The sequence below is a fragment of the Emys orbicularis genome, chromosome 1, assembly GCF_028017835.1.
Source record: "Emys orbicularis isolate rEmyOrb1 chromosome 1, rEmyOrb1.hap1, whole genome shotgun sequence".
Taxonomy (NCBI): domain Eukaryota; kingdom Metazoa; phylum Chordata; order Testudines; family Emydidae; genus Emys; species Emys orbicularis.
The window spans coordinates 64,268,748-64,286,835 of NC_088683.1; the positions used below are offsets into that span (position 1 = coordinate 64,268,748).

Consider the following 18,088-nt stretch of genomic DNA (forward strand, 5'->3'; position numbering starts at 1 on the left):
CTCTCCAAGAATTTTCAGTTTCTGTATGTGCAAATTTAAAACATGGTTTAGAACAGGAAATTATTAATAAGTTATTTAAAAATTGAATATATGTTACGTGTAATCATACAGTTTCACCTCTGCGTATATGTGTAAAACTTCCTGCAGCCACTTCTCTGGTGGAGTGCGGTAGCTATTTAACGATGCCAAGAAACACTAACCTATTTCAGTTAGGAATTGAATAACTCTGTCCATCTGAAACTGATCCATATTTTCATTCATACCAATAACAATTTGAATAAAAACTGTCATTAGCTGATAGTGTGTGTGTTTCTCTCACACATACGCCTCCATAGAGAAACGGAGTTAGTCAAGAGACTTAAAGATCAGTTGAACTAATGGATGTGGTCTAAACCATGTCAATGCAGCAAAAAGAAAAACTATTGTCTATAATTGTACTCTCTGCAAGGTTAAATGCTTCTTAAAAGAACTATTCTACAATACAGACACGTCGATTTTACATAGGCCCATTAGACTCAGATGCCTCTTATCAGTAATTAAACAAAGAATTAGAATGAATATGAGATTTCATTCAAGAATCCTAAAAGTATATAGGATAAACTAAACCAGAGATTGAGGCGGCAAACTATATATATGCCTTTGATACTTATATGTAAGGTTAAGATTTTGTCATGGTTATTTTTAGTAAAAGTCAGGGACAGGTCACAAGCAATCAACAAAAATTAATGGAAGCCCATGACCTGTCCCTGACTTTCACGAAAAATAACTGTGATAAAATGGGGTTGGGGGGGTGGGAGGGAATAAGAGCCAAAGCCCTGCTGTGGGATGGGGGAAGTGGGTCCAGCACCCGCCGCAGCTGACCGCTCCGGGGTCCTTCCACTGCCCATGGCAGTTAGGAGCTGCAGGGGAGCCCCTGTTGGCTGACAGCTCCAGCCCCACTGCCCCAGGGCTGAAGTGGAAAATGTCAGAGGTCTCTGGAAGTCACGGAATCGGTCACCTACATGACATAATCATAGCCTTACTTATATGTAGTATCCTCACTTTGTCGAATGTATTTGTCATCACAATATCCCTGTGAGGTTTTGAGATGCTGTTATCCCCATTTTATAGATGGGGTACTTCCTCTTTTGACAAGAGAGGTGATTAGCAATGTTCAAATTATCAAGTCCAGATTAGTGAACCAGTGCATAGCTTCAGAAGTGTTGGGGCACTAAGAGATTAAGTGCCTTGCCCAAAGTTACATAGGAAGTCTGTGGAAGAATAGAACCTGGGATTCCTAAGTCCCAGACTGGTACCCTAATCATTCTTCATCTCGGTCCTTCAGTCACCAAATCAACAAGCCCATTGAAAGGTGCAGTAGCTTGGAATCATCTCAGCTAAGGGAAATCTGTTGCTATATTATAGTTTTTCTCTTTATTCTTACTTTTTCTGATAGGTACTAGTGATAGAACAAAAAAATGAAGATGGAACATGGCCACGAGGTCCTTCGACTCCTAAGTATGTGATAAAACAAATTGCTGCTTGCTACCGTGTGGTTTAATTTCTGTGTGTATTTTATCAAGTCTCTTTTTGGCTTTAAGAAAAAGTTAGTTTTTGAAGGCGGTATGTTTTTTTTTTAAAGTTCTGTTAGTGTGCTAAATATCTATTAATATAACATATACACTACTGTGCACTTATAAAATGTTCTACAGAAACTGATGTGTAACTGATGTTTTCATATGTAGCACAATTTTGTTTACTTCGAATTGTGATTTACTTAATTGTGTGGTTTATATTATAGAAAATTCTTGCTTTTAAGAGTGGTGTAAAACTTGTATTATTTTAGACTTGTGTTCCATTCTTGAAGCACAGTATTTCTAGTATGAGAATCTGTGTAAATGTGGGTTGTATCAATATTTTTCTTACATGAAGGATGGAAATCCTCTGTCTACAAAGAACTTCATACTATGTGAAGAACAGTCTTGTGAAGTACTTCCCACATTTTTTTTTCTCAGAGAGTATAATATTAGTTTTTTTCCATTATCAACCATAGCTTGGCGATGGCAAGCAAGTGGATCTTGTGTCTTGATTAGGAAATTGTCACGTCCATTTTGCAAGGCTGGCATATGATAACATGATTAACACAGGACTGAGAGATTTTGGTTTACCTGCTATGTGTTACTTGTGTACATTAGTCCTTTCTAGAGGCATGTTGGCAAAATTTTATCTTAAAATATCCTTTCTAGACAGCTGATATTCTAAATCTGAGATTAAAACTGCATATTGTTACATGTGTTCCAATCTCAGAGTGCGTGTGGTAGAACACTGCAGTACAGTACATTCTGTGTTCTGTATTTATCTACGTGAGCTAGGGTAGTTCACTATTTTGTGTTTGATAGTGCATTTAAGGTGACTTTTTTATTGTGTAGAATTTTTTTTTACAATAGACTTCTTTCTAGAACTAGCTGAAAATTTTCCGATTGAGTAGTTTTTCTATCAGAAAATGTGGATTTGACACAGTTGAAATACTTCTGAGGAATGTATTGATTTTCGTCAAAATTTTCACCAAAATTATTGAAGTACTTTGTTTTGACTTTATCATTTTGACTTTTATATAAATGTAATTTATAATCAAAACAAAGCGATTTGTCTTTGTTGGAAATTAAACATTTTGACTTTTCATTCTGATTTGGGATAAAAGGAAATTTTGTAATGTCCGTTTCTCATGGAATGGAAATTCCAAATTTTTTCCAGCTCTACTTACTTTCTTATTTTAGAATACCAGCTCTATTTTGTCTGATACATCATCAAATTCTTCAGTATGTGATATGCTACCATAACATATCTGTAACTGACCAGCAAGTTATCTGGCTCCAATATCTGGGACAGATAAGGGGGTGAAAACAAAAGGAATGTAGAAGGCACTTCTGCCTATGATGCTCTCATCAGGATTCAGGAAATTCCAGATTTCATCTCCAACAGCACTCTAATTTGGTAACAACTTCATGGCACTCTTCTTGTGTTAAATCTGTAGGGAAATGAGAATATAGTATATTTTGGCTTCAGCCTCAAAACCTTCAAGCAAAAAAAAAATAAAAGCCTTTGGTCCAAACCAAAGAAGTAGGCCATATACACCTCTACCCCGATATAACGCTGTCCTCGGGAGCCAAAAAATCTTACCGCGTTTAGGTGAAACCGCGTTATATCGAACTTGCTTTGATCCACCGGAGTACGCAGCCCCGTCCCCCCGGAGCACTGCTTTACTGCGTTATATCCGAATTCGTGTTATATCGGGTCACGTTATATCGGGGTAAAGGTGTATTGTATTAATGCATTAACACAAGTAATGTATTAGCTTCTAATGCAGTGGTCTCCAACCTTTTTATGCCCAAGACCACTTTTTGAATCTAAGGGCAACTCAGGATCTACCCCGCCCCTTCTCCAAAGCCCTGCCCCGCTCACTCCAGTCTCCTCCCCGCCCCCGTCACTCACTCTCCTCCACCCTCACTCACTTTCACCCGGCTGGGACAGGGGGTTAGGGTTCAGGAAGGGGTACGGGCTCTGGGCTGGGGCCAAGGAGTTCACAGTGTGAGGGGGGGCGCTGGGCTGAACCTGGGGCAGGGGGTTGGGGTGCAGGAGGGGGTGAGGGGTGCAAGCTCTAGGAGGGAGTTTGGGTGCAGGAGGGGGCTGTGGGCTGAGGCAGAGTGTTGGGATGCAGGAGGGGGCGTGGGGTGCTGGCTCTGGGAGGGGGTGCAGAAGGGGTTATGGGGTGCTGGCTCCGGGAGGGGGCTTAGGGTGGGGCACGGCCTCCCACCGGGCAGCACTTATCTCCGGTGGCTCCCGGTTGGCAGCGGGCACAGCGAGGCTAAGGCAGGCTCCCTGCCTACCCTGCCCCACACCACTCCCAGAAGAGACCAACGCGCCCCTGCAGCCCCTGGGGTGGGGAGGGCGGGGGGCACGTGGCTCCACCACTGCCCCTCTCTGCAAGCACCACCCCCGCAGCTTTCCTGGCCAATGCGAGCTGCAGGAATGGTGCTTGCAGGCAGGAGCAGCACGTGTGGCGGGAGACCCCCGGGGCCGCGAGGCTGTAGTGACCGCTTCCAGGAGCAGTGTGGGGCCGGGGTAGCCTTAGCGGCAGCCACACTACACTGCCACCGGAGATCACAATCGACTGGTCGATCCTCTAGGATCGACCAGTTGATTGCGATTGACCGGTTGGTGACCGCTCTTCTAATGCATTGAAATCTCATTTTCATTTGTGAGATAACATAGGTATGCTAAGGATCTTAGTATGTGGTAGGTTTTTTTCCACATTCCAATTTAGCAAAGTACAGTGCATTGGTGGTGATTGTTCTAGATGCTTCACATCTGGAAAGTAGGAGTGTTGCAGTTTAAGATTGTGGTGGAGTTGTAAAGATATTGGAAAACTTGAATCTTGTCTTCCTTTACTATGCTGGACTCCAGCCAGTTTTTTTCCATCACGTTCATTAGCCTCCCTTTCAATCTCTTGATGTATAGGAAATGTCCTACAGTAGAACTGCAAATAGAGAATCATTTTTTCTTTACCTTAACAATTGGTTCTTAAGTGTGTCTTCCAGGAAAGATGCTTTTTGAGTTCCTTATGTTTGCTTTGATATTCTAAGTTCATGTTTATATATAAATCCAATCTTGCTTAAGAAAATGTATGGGAGACTTTTTATGTAATATCATAGCTTTATCTTCTCTTTTCATTTGAAAGACTTAAGAGATTCTTCCACATTTTGGTTTCTTATCCAGCTGCCCTTTTATAGGAGTTTGTTTAAATCTGCCCTGTTAAATTTAATTGTGTATCAGAAAGGCTTGAAAAATGTACATGTTCACCAATGGCAAGTAGGAAACGAGGCACTCCTACCATGGTAATGAACATAGTGTAACGGCCTACTGGCTGCAGAATATTATAAGAGGTTTTTGTTGGGTTAAATATTGCTTATTGGTGTTTTAAACAGATGCAGTGGAACTGAACTGAATTTATTAAACTTTCCCGCTGAACAGCAGCTTCAGGATGGTAGTACAGCGGGAACGGGGAAGAGAGCACAATTACCTTTTCTGTTACCCACGACTTCTCCTCCCAGTTTGGTACTCTGCCTCCCTCTAGTGATGGCTAGACCACATGTAGAGGTAGATGAGCCTGTTAAAGCCTTGAGTACACCCTTCAGAAATCAGAGAAGAGAGGGAAATAGATGACCCCTCACAACAATATGTAGGGATTAAGGAGGGAAATAATCTCTTTTCTTCCCTGTCTCCATCTTCTCTAGCAACAGCTGAGTTTTATGTAAGAGGAAAAGGAAAGGCACCCTCTTTGCAGCAGCCAGGAGGCAAGGAATATTTTGATTTCTCAACTATGTAAAAGCAAGGCTGATGTGAAAGATGAAGCTCCGAAGCAGGCTTCAGGGGCAGCTCCCTGGTAAAAATCCCAGCAATAGGGGAAGAGGGAGTACTGAATTTCATACTTAAGTGCTTCCCTTTGACCTCACCAGAGAGGACAGCGAGCAACTGGCTGATAGGTGTATATACCCAGACAAAATCTGTGTGTGTGTTTGCATTGGCTAAAATGTATAAATAAGTAACTTGTGAACAAGCATAAAAATAAAGCTGGTTTTGGCTCCATTTAATTTATCTGTACAGAAAGCAGATGACAGAAATTTAAAGCCAATTCTTTAAATCCCATCTGAGAGGTGGGGAAGTAAAAACTACTCAATTCCCTTCCTTAAGGAACAGAGAAATGGGAGGTGGAGGTGCGGGCAGTGAGGATGATGAACACCCCCACACTTCTTTAGAGATACTGCCTTTCCACAATTTCACATCCCTTAGATATAAAGATTGGGTAAAATTTCATAAGTATATTGGAATGTCAGTGTGACTTATTTGCCTAAATCACCTAGGTTCTTTTGAAATTTTAACCCCTTAGTTCTAAAGTGTGTCTAGAAATATTCTCCACCATGGCATCCAGACCTGATTCTGCTATTTTTTTTCACCCTATTCCCGGGGGGGCGTAGGACGGGTGTTAAAAGCAGTTTCTGAATCCAGAGTTTCTCTGGTGTACAGCCAACCATTTTTCCATAATAGAATATTTAAACTAGAATTCCACGATTGGGCGGTTTGCACTGAATCCAGCAAATAAGGATACATTTCTTTGCTGTAAGAATACTCAAGTTGAGATCTGTCTTGAGGATATGACAGCTTTCAAAAACCATTGGATAATAGAAGCAACAAAAGGACAGAACTATCAGTAATGGGTTCTGTTTTCCAGGTGTCTTACGTTAAACATTTCTGAAACAGATAATTCTTAGGGTGGTAGAAATATAAAGCCTATTTTATTTTGCAGTGAGACTCTGATTTTACTTTCATCAAAAACATTTTATTTTCTATTATATTCCATTTGTCATGACTGATGGCACATCCACACTTTTTTTCTTCTCCCCTACCATGGTCTCATCTTTGATGCAAGCCTGATATAGCACATTAGTCCCCTGTTGAAGCCAGCCGTACTTGTATTTACTCTAGAAGAGTGTGTGTTTTAACTTTCGTGTCTCAGATCTAGAAGCATATAAAGTATCCTGTTTAGAAAGATCAAAAGTTTGGACTTTAGAGACCATGGAAGAATTAAAACTCTTCAAAAGAGTAAGGTCTCCAAGTAACAAAAACATGATCTGATCACTTTTATAGTCTGTGCTCTGAGAATTGGTAATAAGATTTAGCAAAGATGGCCACTGCCATTCACCTGCTCCTCACAGTGCTGTTGGCTTCATTCCTATTAGAATCAATGAGAGGCAGTGGCCATTTTTGAGAAAATGTGTCTTATCGAATCTGTCCTGATGAGAACAATATGAAAACATGACTGTTTTTGAAAGTTTTCTTGTTAATGAAGGACAGACTGTGGCCTCAGTCCTGTTCAGATTAATAAGAAATGTGCACCTGCTGACTTGCATTAATGGTTCATTAGAGCACTTCGAGTTAGTCCTCTTTGAAGCGAGACTAGCTCAAAGCGCTCTAAGCATTAATGCCTGTCATCAGGATGTGTGCGAACAGTTAGACTGCAGCAGGCTAGTGCATGGTAGAATCACACCCCACCTTGCTGTGGTCTAATTCAGGGGTTCTCAATCTTTTTCTTTCTGAGGCCCCTCCAATATACTACAGAAACTCCAGGACCCAGTGGAGGAGTGTCAGGGCTCCTGGCTTCAGCCACTAGATGGGGAGAGGGAGGGACCTCGAGATTTTAGCCCTGCGGGGTTTGGGGCTCTGGACTTCAGCCACCGGATGGGGTGGGGGGCGCACTTGGGCTTTGTGGATTCTGCCCCAGGGCACCAGGCTTTGGACCCCCGGTTGAGAACTGCTAATTGTTCATGTAGGCAAGCCCTGAGTTCCCTGACTGTGCCTTTCTGTTCCTCAGGGCATTTGGATTTCATTTACATTTAATTTAATCTCTGAATTTCCTGGGTTTAGAATATATGGGTTTGAGATAACTACAGCATCTCTGTAATGTGTTACCGTAAATTTACTGATATGTACTCACAACCTTAATTTCATTTTAAAATAGTTTGTCTAGGAATATCTTGTGTGGCTTTAAATGAGTAAAAGTTCAGTCTTGTGGCCTGCATATCTTGGGAGTGGCTGGATACCAGGGCCAGCTAGCATAGTTCCTATGACTCTGCGTCGCTACAAGGACCCTTGGTCCCCGATTCCCTGGAAGCTTGGTGTGCTACTAGGGACTTGCATCAGTAATTTCCTCTGGAAGCTCTTACCTTCACTTGCTTCAAAAATGAGATTTGGCAGGAAGGGGCATCTCTGCAGAAGAGAGAGAGCCTCAGGGTATTAACTCTTCTGTGGATTACTAGTTGCCTACTGTGGTGGGAGAGATTATTCATGGAACAACCTAATCCTAACATAGATCTTCAGTCCCTGTGGTACTTCAGCTATTGCTCACCTCCCTCCTTCCATTCAGGAAGCGGTGACCTACATGTAGAATGCTCCCTTCAAATCTGGATTCTCATAAGGCAAACTGGCCCATAAGTAAGGAGAGTATCAGTCATCTGAGTGTCTCTTACATTTGCAAATTCAAAATATCCTGTTAATTTGCAAAGTAAGATCCCAGAAGAAATAATTATAACAAATTTTACATAGATTATACATATAAGGAGGGAACCTGGAATATCTGAAACATCACTGTTGAGTAATAGGCACTACAGTGGGACATCATACATGACAGTACATCAGTTAAAACTGTTTCTATATAACCTGTGCTACAAGACATGGAGAGGGAAAATTTAAGGACTAAGGTGTAAAAAGGTCACAAAACACCAAATAACCAATGATAATGAGGAATTTAACTTTTTTTAATTGACTGAATAATAGATTCTCTTAATAGGAATCTATTGAAATTTAGCTATGCAACATATTAAAATACAATTAGGTAAACATACAGAAAAGATGGTCATTAGGACCTCCTGCCATCAGGAACTTTATTTTGTTGTAATTTTAGAAGGTTAGCAGTGTTTGGTATTTTTTTTGAAGACACCTTAGCTTATCAGTAGTAAACATTAAATTTTGTGGATCCATTCATTCTGTCAGTGGTTTCCTTTCCAGGTTTTCAGAACAGTTTTTGGCATTTAAAATAACATGACTCCAAGGGCACTTGTATTAATCCATCACTGCTATATCTTGATATGTAGCCAAAAGAAAAATTGTTACACACTTCCTTCTGTCCTTAATCATAGCTTACAAATTGAGAATATATAGACAAAATTATCATAAAAATGCCTTTTTTTATATTATATTTCCCCCCCCAACAATCTGCAGATATATTGTTGACTTAAGAATTTTGGGTACGTTATGTGCTCAGATGACTAATTTTACTTGAGTTTTATTGAGGATTAGACATATATGTACAAATAGTCTGAAGTTTTTTGCTCCTTTTGTGGATAAAACCGTAAGCATTTTCTTGCCACATTTGCGTATGATCACTTCCTTTTTACAAAAATATATTTGAGGGCTCAAAGTCTACAGAGTAGCCCTTTTTTATCAGAATATCGTTACAGCCTTTATTCAGTTTACTTTTTGTCTTCTGAGTTAGTTTTCTATCTGATTTTGAAGCAAAATATTTTATTTGTAATAAAGGATTTAATAGTTCTTTTATCCTTTTGCAAAGAAATTTATATATATATATATATATATATATATATATATATATATATATAAATATATAAACAAACATCCTTGGATATGCCAATTTCTGAGATTTTCTGGTAGAGTAGTATCATGCTTATTTTTTTTCTAAATTTATCTGTTGCAGTGAAAGGTGATACATCACCCAGGATGTCTGCTCTGCAACAAACCTTGTCCTATACGGATACCTCTACAAAGTATTTTTGTCTTATCTGTTTGTGTCAATTCAAAGGTTGTTACAGTTTTTGAAAGCATGTTTATGTGCCTCTGTTCAAGTCCAATGAATGTTTTAAATGTTATCATTACAGAATGCTATGGATCTTCGGTTAGAGACCAAATACATTTTTAAACTAGGAGAAGATAAACATCCATTTGTTTTTAGTCTAGCGTGTTAAAACCAACTTACTTTTAGCCTTTTACCTGCACTGCCCCGACCCCTATCCACACCCCTGACCACGCCCCGAACTCCCCTGCCCTCTATCCAACTTCCCCCTTACCACCACCCCCGCTCCCTGACCACTTACCGCGCTGCCTGGAGCACCAGTGGCTGGCGGCGCTACAGCTGCGCCGCCCGGCTGGAGCTGGGCCATGCTGCCGCTGCCACCACGCAGCACAGAGACCGGGTCAGGCCCCAGCTCTACAGCTGCGCTGCCCCAGGAGCTCACAGCCCTGCCACCCAAAGCATTGCGCCGGCAGCGGGGCGAGCTGAGGCTGTGGGAGAGGGAGAACGGGGGGGGGGGGGGGGGCTAGCCTCCCAGGCCAGGAGCTCGGGGGTCGGGCAGGACGGTCCCGCGGGCCGGATGTGGCCCGCGGCCAGTAGTTTGCCCACCTCTGACCTAGCCCCTTCATTCTGAAAATCTGGCTCCAATTGTTGGTGATGAGTACTTTTTAAAATATCACCTAAAGCCTTTTTGGAACATAAGAAAAAGACTACTTATTAGATCTAATTGAAAACCAGAAAGAAAAAAACACCCAACAGACTATTCTGTTTATAAAAAAAAAAAAAAAAAAAAAAAAAAAATTTGGCTAGCTCGAATTGGTTTACCTATCTTTCATTATTACTGAGGATATGTTCGTTTTTAAATCCAGAGTGGTTTTTCTGACTATCTCCAGTATACGCAATACTTCCGGTACAATATATTCAGATACAGGATCATATCATCTCTGCATACGAGAAGCAAGTGAAAGTCTTTTCTAACTTGGATACCCTTGATTTTTTCCCCATTTAATCTGAATTTGGGCCCAGCGATTCAAGGTCAATAGTAAAGAAAATTAGAGGAAGCGGGCATCCTTGACTTTTGCCCATCCCATCCTAAAACTTGTTGGTTTGTTTTTTCCCTTGTGCGCTATCAAACCAGCCGTAGGGCTAGTGTGCATATTTCCTTTAGCCAATGTAGAAAGTTACCTCAAAATGCCATTATCTCCATTGTCTTATAAGACTAATGCAATTTTGACTGTCAAAAGTTTTAATTGCATCCAGTGATGAGATGATCCAGGAAGGTGCTTCTGACTGACAGGAATATAATAAGCTAAAGCTTTATAAATATTATTCAGAAGTTATCTACCCTTAAATTCATTTTGATCTCTCTTAATTACTTTGGTATTACTGTTTCCAGTCTCAAGGCTGAAGCCACTTTTAGATTTTAAATTGTATATTCAGCCAGGAACGTAGAGCATGTTTACCTTCTCCTATCCTTCTTGATAGATCAACTCTTTATCAAACACAGTGAGTGTGACACCTCCCTTTTCTAAAACTTTAAACTTTTGTCAAAATTGTAATTTAGAAGAATAGTTCTAGTCAATATTCAAGAGTAGTTTCTCCTTCTTTATAAAAATCACTTGCAAAAACATACAGACAAATTATAGGTACTAATTAAACAGACATTTCAACCATATCCAGGAGCTACTTGCTTTATTTTTCTATCTTTTGATTTTAACCTTCATATCACATTGGGGGGGTGACTAAATATTCCTCCAAGCCAAAGTGGTTTGTATGGCAGTATAGATCTATTATAATATGTCTGAGAGAACATAGTTTTCCTTTCTTTACTTATACTACTATAATTAGCTACGTCAAATTATAGGAATTCACTTAACATCTTGCACAGAATTCCTACAGCAATAGCTTAAATAGAACACTTTTTCACTCTGCATCCCTTGTTTTGAGAGTCAGAATATTGGGAAGTGAATTAATAGTTTTATGCAGTCACCATATAAAACTGCCAAACATTTATTGTCCTAAAATATACTATTGGAGAATATACCACTAGGGAAATGTCTCACTGAAGCAAATAGCCCTTACTTTTGGCTAACATGCTTGGGGATGTTACACTAATGTAAGGCTTCAAACAAAGGTTATCCAGACACAAGTGTATTTAATTTTGTTAACCTTCACTTTCCCCTGTCAGCTCTATACAAAAATCTGAAACATGTTAAGAGTATGTGTACACAAGAGGCTTTTTTTTAACCAAGTTAATTAACTTTGTGACTTGTCTTTACTAGGAAAAAAGGTGATAATTTTTAACACGTTAATTAACATTTTAACCCATAGGTTAAAACTATATAGCTTTCCTCATACTGGTGTTTGGTGCTTTGTGTTTCTGATTAAGTTCATAGACCAATGCTGGAATGACATCTATGCCCTTGATAAGTTTCCTCTTGCAATTCCCTACCTGTATCTAGTATAAGCTATTTTCCTCAAAAGTATATGGGCAGATCAATACCTAGTGTGAGTGCTCCCCCTTTTTTTGGGTACAGAATTGAGTGCACTTGAGTGTTGTAGACTCTTACTCCTGGGGGAATTCTGCGCCACTGTGCAATGCAGAATTTTGCAGAAATTAATGTTGTGTGTGTAGAATTTCCTTTTTCCCCACAGAAATGGGCTGCAGAGATGTTGGCCTCCACTAGGGGCCGCTGGACCTGGCAGAGCCCAGCCCGCAAATAGAAGACTAGGCCGGGGGAAGGGAGAGGGAACTGGAGGGTTCCCAGCACCTCAATTCCCAGTATGCCCTGAAGGAAGAAGGAGGCGGCGGCGGCACGCAGGAAACTCCGTGCAAGCGTGGGACCCAGCATCAGGCTGTTTCTCCCTCTGGATCCCTGCCCTCTGGGGGGATTGGGGATGTGAGGGTCTGGGCTGAGGGGGGGCTGCATCTGGTCTCTAGGGGGGAGGGGATGAAAGTGTCTGGGCTGAGGGGGACCACAGCTGGACTCTGAGGGGGAGGGGATGTGCGTGTCTGGGCTGGGGTCAGGCCGTGGCTGGGCTCTGAGGGGTGGGGGTGAGTCTGGGCTTGCGGGGGGGTGGGCGCGCTGCTGGGCTCTGGGAGGGAGAGGGTGTGACTGTCTGGGCTCTCGTAGCAGTTTCTTTAACTCTCTACTCCTGGCGAAATTTTGTGTGTCTGTATTGTTACAGACATACTTGCTGACAGGTATTTTGAAATAAATTACCAAAATTGAAACTGGTGTGATTATATAGTGTTCTTTTGACAAATAAAATTTGCAGAATTTTAAAATCTTGTGTGCAGAATTTTTAACTTTTTGGCGCAGAATTCTCCCAGGTTTATATAGACTTACAGTCAGGAATTACAAGATAAGAGGATGTTGCTTTGCCATCTCTCTCTGCCTGTCATGTTTGACACTTCGAGACCCTACCTACTGAATCCTACTGATGTTCTCTATAATTTTAGTAGCCAGAGTTTTGAATGAGGTTCATCTATGGTTGAAGACCATGGTTTAAAGATAAGCACAAAGAAAATGGAAGCCATGCAAATAGGGAATGTGGAAGAAGAGCTATAGTTTGAAGTTTCAGGAGAGAAGCTGAAGCAGAAGAAAGGATTTGTATACTTGGGAAGTACACTTAATGCCATCAGAGGGAGATCTGGAGAATTGAAAAGAAAAAAACAGTGTTCATGGATGACAGTGAAAAAGATGACAGGAGTATTGCGGGACAGACAGTTAAGTAACAAACTGAAAGGAAAAGTGTATGCTGCATGTGTTTGTCCCTGCGTACTCTATGGTTTCGAAATGCTGAGTCTTACGGAGAACGAAGAAAAGAAGATGCAGGTAGTAGAAAACAATATTCTGAGTAGAATGCCAGGCAAGCAGAGGGTAGATGAGTGTGCATGAAAGAAATTAAGGAGAAGATGAATTGACTGGAAATGCACATTTGAGGTGGGCTGGACAGGTGATCAGAATGAGAGAAGAACAATCAGCAAAGAAAGCATGGAAGGAAGAGTACAGCAAAAAAGGATAGAAGACTGAAGATACAATGGAAAGTCTCTGGTAAGAGAAGTTTGAAGATAAAAGGACTGGAACTCCAACACCTATGGATTCGTGCCAGGCTCTGGAAGACATGGTAAAGAAGTTAAGGAATTTTCAACAAATAATAGCACAGGGACGAATATTAGGAAAGTTTGTAAATATTAAGAATACCAGAACATATTTAAAAATGGATAAAAAAGAAATGGGAACAGTCTGGTGCTTCTGGAATGTTAGGGGACTAAAACACTAAACATTTAAGAAGGGTACTTTCTGCTTTTGAAAAAGCAGAAGGTAGTAGTGGCAATGCTTCAAGAAACTAACTCAAAACAAAAGAAGAAATCAAACTTAAAAGGGAATGGCTATCTCATGTATATGGAATGTCTTACAGTTCCTGAAACAGAAGGTAGGAACCTTCTGTTTAGAGGTTCCTACCCTCTAATGGGAAGGACTTCACATTTTACTCCAAAATTGCCAAAATATATAAAAATTAGATCTATCCTAGTATAGCAAAAGTTGTTTTACATGAAATTTTTAATGTTAGAATTGTATTAAATCATATCTCGCACCATGCATCTATCTTCCTGAAAATAGAATCTAATTCAGGAATAAGAGACAGAAGTTGGAGATTTAGTAATATATTGTTAAAAGACACAGGCTTTGTGAATAAAATAAAAAATCATACTGATTATTATATTGAAGATAATCCCTTACAGGAAATATTCACAGAAACTAGTTGGGGGCGGCCTTTAAAGCAATAATGAGGGGACGTATTATCTCATGCAATTGTCATGGGGAAAAAAAGACATAAGAACATGTAGACTTAGAGGAACAAATTTACAGGTTGAAGAAATATTATTTGACTATTAACGCAGACTTGCTTCAAGAGATTGATGACAAAAAAGATTAGAAGTACTGATAACGGGGGGGGAAAAAACAACAGACAGCTCTCTTACTTACTGAACACAGGTATTTCTGAAGGGGAAACAAATCTGGCAAATTACTAGCCAGATGGATTTCCTACAGAAAACCCAGAACAGCTGTACCCTATGTTAAGGACAAAAGTGGAATACTCTAAAAAAACAAAAAAGGGATTAACAAAATAATAACAGAATATTTCAGGAAGATCTATACTAGCAAATGTGTAAACATGGAAGAATTAAGAACTAGTATATTGCAGGGTTGTAAAAGGCCCAGGCTTTCATATAATGAGTAGTAGATGGCCCAACAGCACAGGAAGAAATAGAGATGGTAATCTCATTACTAAAACCAGAGAAAAGTCCTGCACCAGATGGATCCACCCTGAATACTATAAAATGTTTAAAAACACAGGTATCTCCATTGTTAGCTAATGTATTTCTGCCTTCTTGGGTAACAGTGTGCTTAATAAATAACTTCTATCAAACAGATATACCATATATACTCATTCATAAGCTGAATTTTTTTAGTAAAAAGGGGAGGCATCAGAGAAGGGGGTCGGCTTATGAACGGGTAGAGAGAGGGAGACGTGGGACACAACCCCTCCCCCCAAGAGAGGGGGCAAGGAGAGGCAGCAGAGCCAGAAGGGAAGATGCTGGGCCAGAGTCCCTCTGCTTCTGGCCACGCTGCTCTTTCCCTCCAGCCTCCGAAGCAGCTGCAGCTCCGGGGCTGGCAGGCTGCGGCCGCGCTGCCCGGCCCGCCGGAGCACACTGCAGCTGCACCTCCTGGTCTGGCCCGTCGGAACAGGCTGTGGCCGCACCACCCAGCCTGCCGGAGCAGCTCCGTCCAGCCCAGAGACATCCTCCCCTGGCCCGCCCCAGCTAAGGTGGGAAGGGATGGGATGGGGAGAGTGTGGGGGTCCTGGGCTAGGGGTGGGGTCATGTGGGGGGTGGTCACAGGGGTTACTCCCCCCCCCCCCCCAATTTCCCCACTGATTGGTGTCCCAGCTCGTCAGGGTAAGCCGCTGGCGGGCCGGGACACTTTGTTTACTTAGGTTTATCTCTGTGCCTGTGGACGCTCAAGGTAAACAAACCGTCTCAGCCCGCCAGTGGCTTATCCTGATGGCCCGGGAGCCAAAGTTTGCCGATCCCTGAATTATAGGGTTGGCTTTTGAATGGGTCATAAAAATTTTCCATTTTTACTTATCCATCTTGGGGGGGTCGGCTTATGAACTGGCTTATGATTGAGTATATACGACAGTTTTGATACCTAAACCAAATAAGGACTTCTTAGATCCAGCATCTTATAGGCTCATCTCTTTAATAAATATAGATAGTAAGATTTTAACTAAACTACTAGCATCCAGATTAGAGACAATAATGCCTAAATTAGTGCACCAAAGCCAAATTGGCTTTCTAAAAGGAAGAAGCTCCTTAACAAAAAAAACTCCTACATATGCTACAGGATTCTAAGAGCTCTAATAAAAACACCTGCATTTTTAGCTATGGATGCAGAAGAGACTTTTGATTTAGTAGGATGCCCATTTTTATTTAGAACACTTTGGGGAACACTTTAATCCACTTCTGAAAGTAATCTACAAAAATCCTAAAGCACGTATTTGGGGAAATGTCTCAAAGACTGAGCTGATACTATTATACAGAGGAATAAGAAAAGGGTGTCCCTTATAACCCTTACTAATTTGGTTTAATTATCAAACCATTAGCGCAAAAAAACCAGAGACACTTAAGAAATTCAGAGAATAAGTGTATTAGGAACAGGGCCGGCGCTTCCATTTAGGCGACCTAGGCGGTTGCACCAGGATTTCGGGGGGTGGCATTTTGCTGCCTTTGGCAGCAATTCAGCGGTGGGGGGTCCTTCCGCGCTCCGGGTCTTCGGTGGCCTTCACTCACTCCGGGACCTGCCGCCGAAGTGCCCTGAAGACCGGGAGTGCGGAAGGACCCCCCCGCCGCAGAATTGCCGACGACGACCGGGAGCGCGGAAGGACCCCCGCCTAGCGCGCCAAACCCCCTGGCGCCGCTCCTGATTAGGAATAGAAAACAAAGTTTCATTTTACGCTAATGACCTTATGCTTTTTATACAAGATCTAAATAAAAGTTGGCCAGTATTACAAGAAATAATTGAAGCCTTTAGTGTACATCCTGATTCCTGACCAAACTACTTTGAATCAGAGATACTGTGCCTCTGCATCAAAATATACCTGATAAATTTTAAATGCCCACTCAAGGTAGTGAGGAGACCAATTGCCAGCCAAAACCCCAAAAGTCAGTAAACTCTAAATAGCTACTTGGAATAATCTTTTAAAATTATGTCTGACACAGAATCTGTAAGCTCTAAAATCATATTCAATACTTTTAAGGAGACCATTGGCTTGCAACAAATTCAATGAGTTGGGAAGCTCCAGAACTTAATTCAAATTAGAAATAGTTGTTTAGCCAGTTGACTGACCAAACGTTCATATGACTTTGAATGCATATTATTTGATCAGACAAAGTCAAAGGATAAAATTAAATGGAACACATTATTTAAAATGAAAGTAACACTATCCAGTATCCAATTTATTTTAATAATTATTGGCATCTTAACAATACAGAACTACCTAAGGCCCTAATTATTAAAGTATTACTTCATCTCCTAACAAAATAAGCCTATATATATATATATATAAAAATAAAATATTCGGAGCTACTTTCTAGCTCAAATAATAAACAGATATCACAGACATGAGGATATAGGTAAGGATAATATGACTTCCTTTTGTTGTTGAAATGAATAGCATTCTCTTTTATTTTGTAAAATAAAGATTATAATGCCACCCATTTCACATTGCTCAGTATATTCTTGAATATACCCATAGTAAATATTTCATTCTGTAACAGCTAAAGTGTCAGAATTCAGTTGAGTACGAATAAAGTTTAATAATTGGTTTTCTATTCTTGTATCGAAGAATTGCTGCATTGACTTAAATAGTAAACTACCTTGACTATTGTCAGGTATCTTTTAAGGGAGTTGCTATAATACTGTTTTACAGAAAATGTGGATGTTACTATAGCACATTAAAAGATGCCCTGATTTAAAACCAAAGCAACTTCCTTCTTTTCTTTTTCTCAACCCTCTACTTATCGCTACAGGGACTGAGTGCATATTCTTTAGTCAAACATTTACAAACATATGCTTTAAAACAATGCAGTCAAAATTTCTTGTGTGCCATATTTTCAAATTACTGCACTATGTAGAAAATGCCTTTAGTCTTGGAATATATATTATTAGAGTTAAAATGGGGAAGTTGAATTTTTTTACCACTGTCATCCTTAACATATTTTGTCACAGCAAATGTTTGACATGCTTACTATATTTGTTAGTAGACCTGTTTTGCCATTTCTACAGGACCTTTCATTTAAAAAAGTGAAAATTAAAAATAAGCATGACCTGTGAACACTCTTGTCTGCTGTCTTGATTGATCTTTTTGTACTTTCTATTGTTAGTTTGATATCCTTTTTGAAAAGTGAAAATGAAATCATTCTCCACTTATTGTTATACAGTGTTTGTGGAAAAAGTAGTTTGCTATGTATTAATTGCTGTAAGTGCCATGATGGCCTTCTGTTTTTCTTAGTACTCAAGCTTATCAGTGTCAGCAAGAATGTAAACAGCTCTAAGAATGTTTCAGCTAGCTGCCTGCCGCAGAGCAGTAAGACTGACTTACTAAGGTGTCATATTA

The 18,088-nt window shown here is 40.5% G+C and overlaps 1 protein-coding gene across 4 annotated transcripts in view; it reads left to right on the top strand.

Annotated features, from left to right (window-relative positions):
- USP15 (ubiquitin specific peptidase 15) overlaps window positions 1-18,088 on the top strand; it is a 138,654-nt gene that overhangs the window by 64,822 nt on the left and 55,744 nt on the right. For 3 of the 4 annotated variants that reach the window (XM_065399947.1, XM_065399954.1, XM_065399961.1), the window contains exon 6: window positions 1,436-1,497. In XM_065399947.1, the coding sequence (XP_065256019.1) occupies window positions 1,436-1,497 (62 nt within the window). Of the gene's footprint in view, window positions 1-1,435; window positions 1,498-2,756; window positions 3,039-18,088 lie in introns of those variants that run through there. The other variant, XM_065399969.1, reaches the window with a different exon arrangement.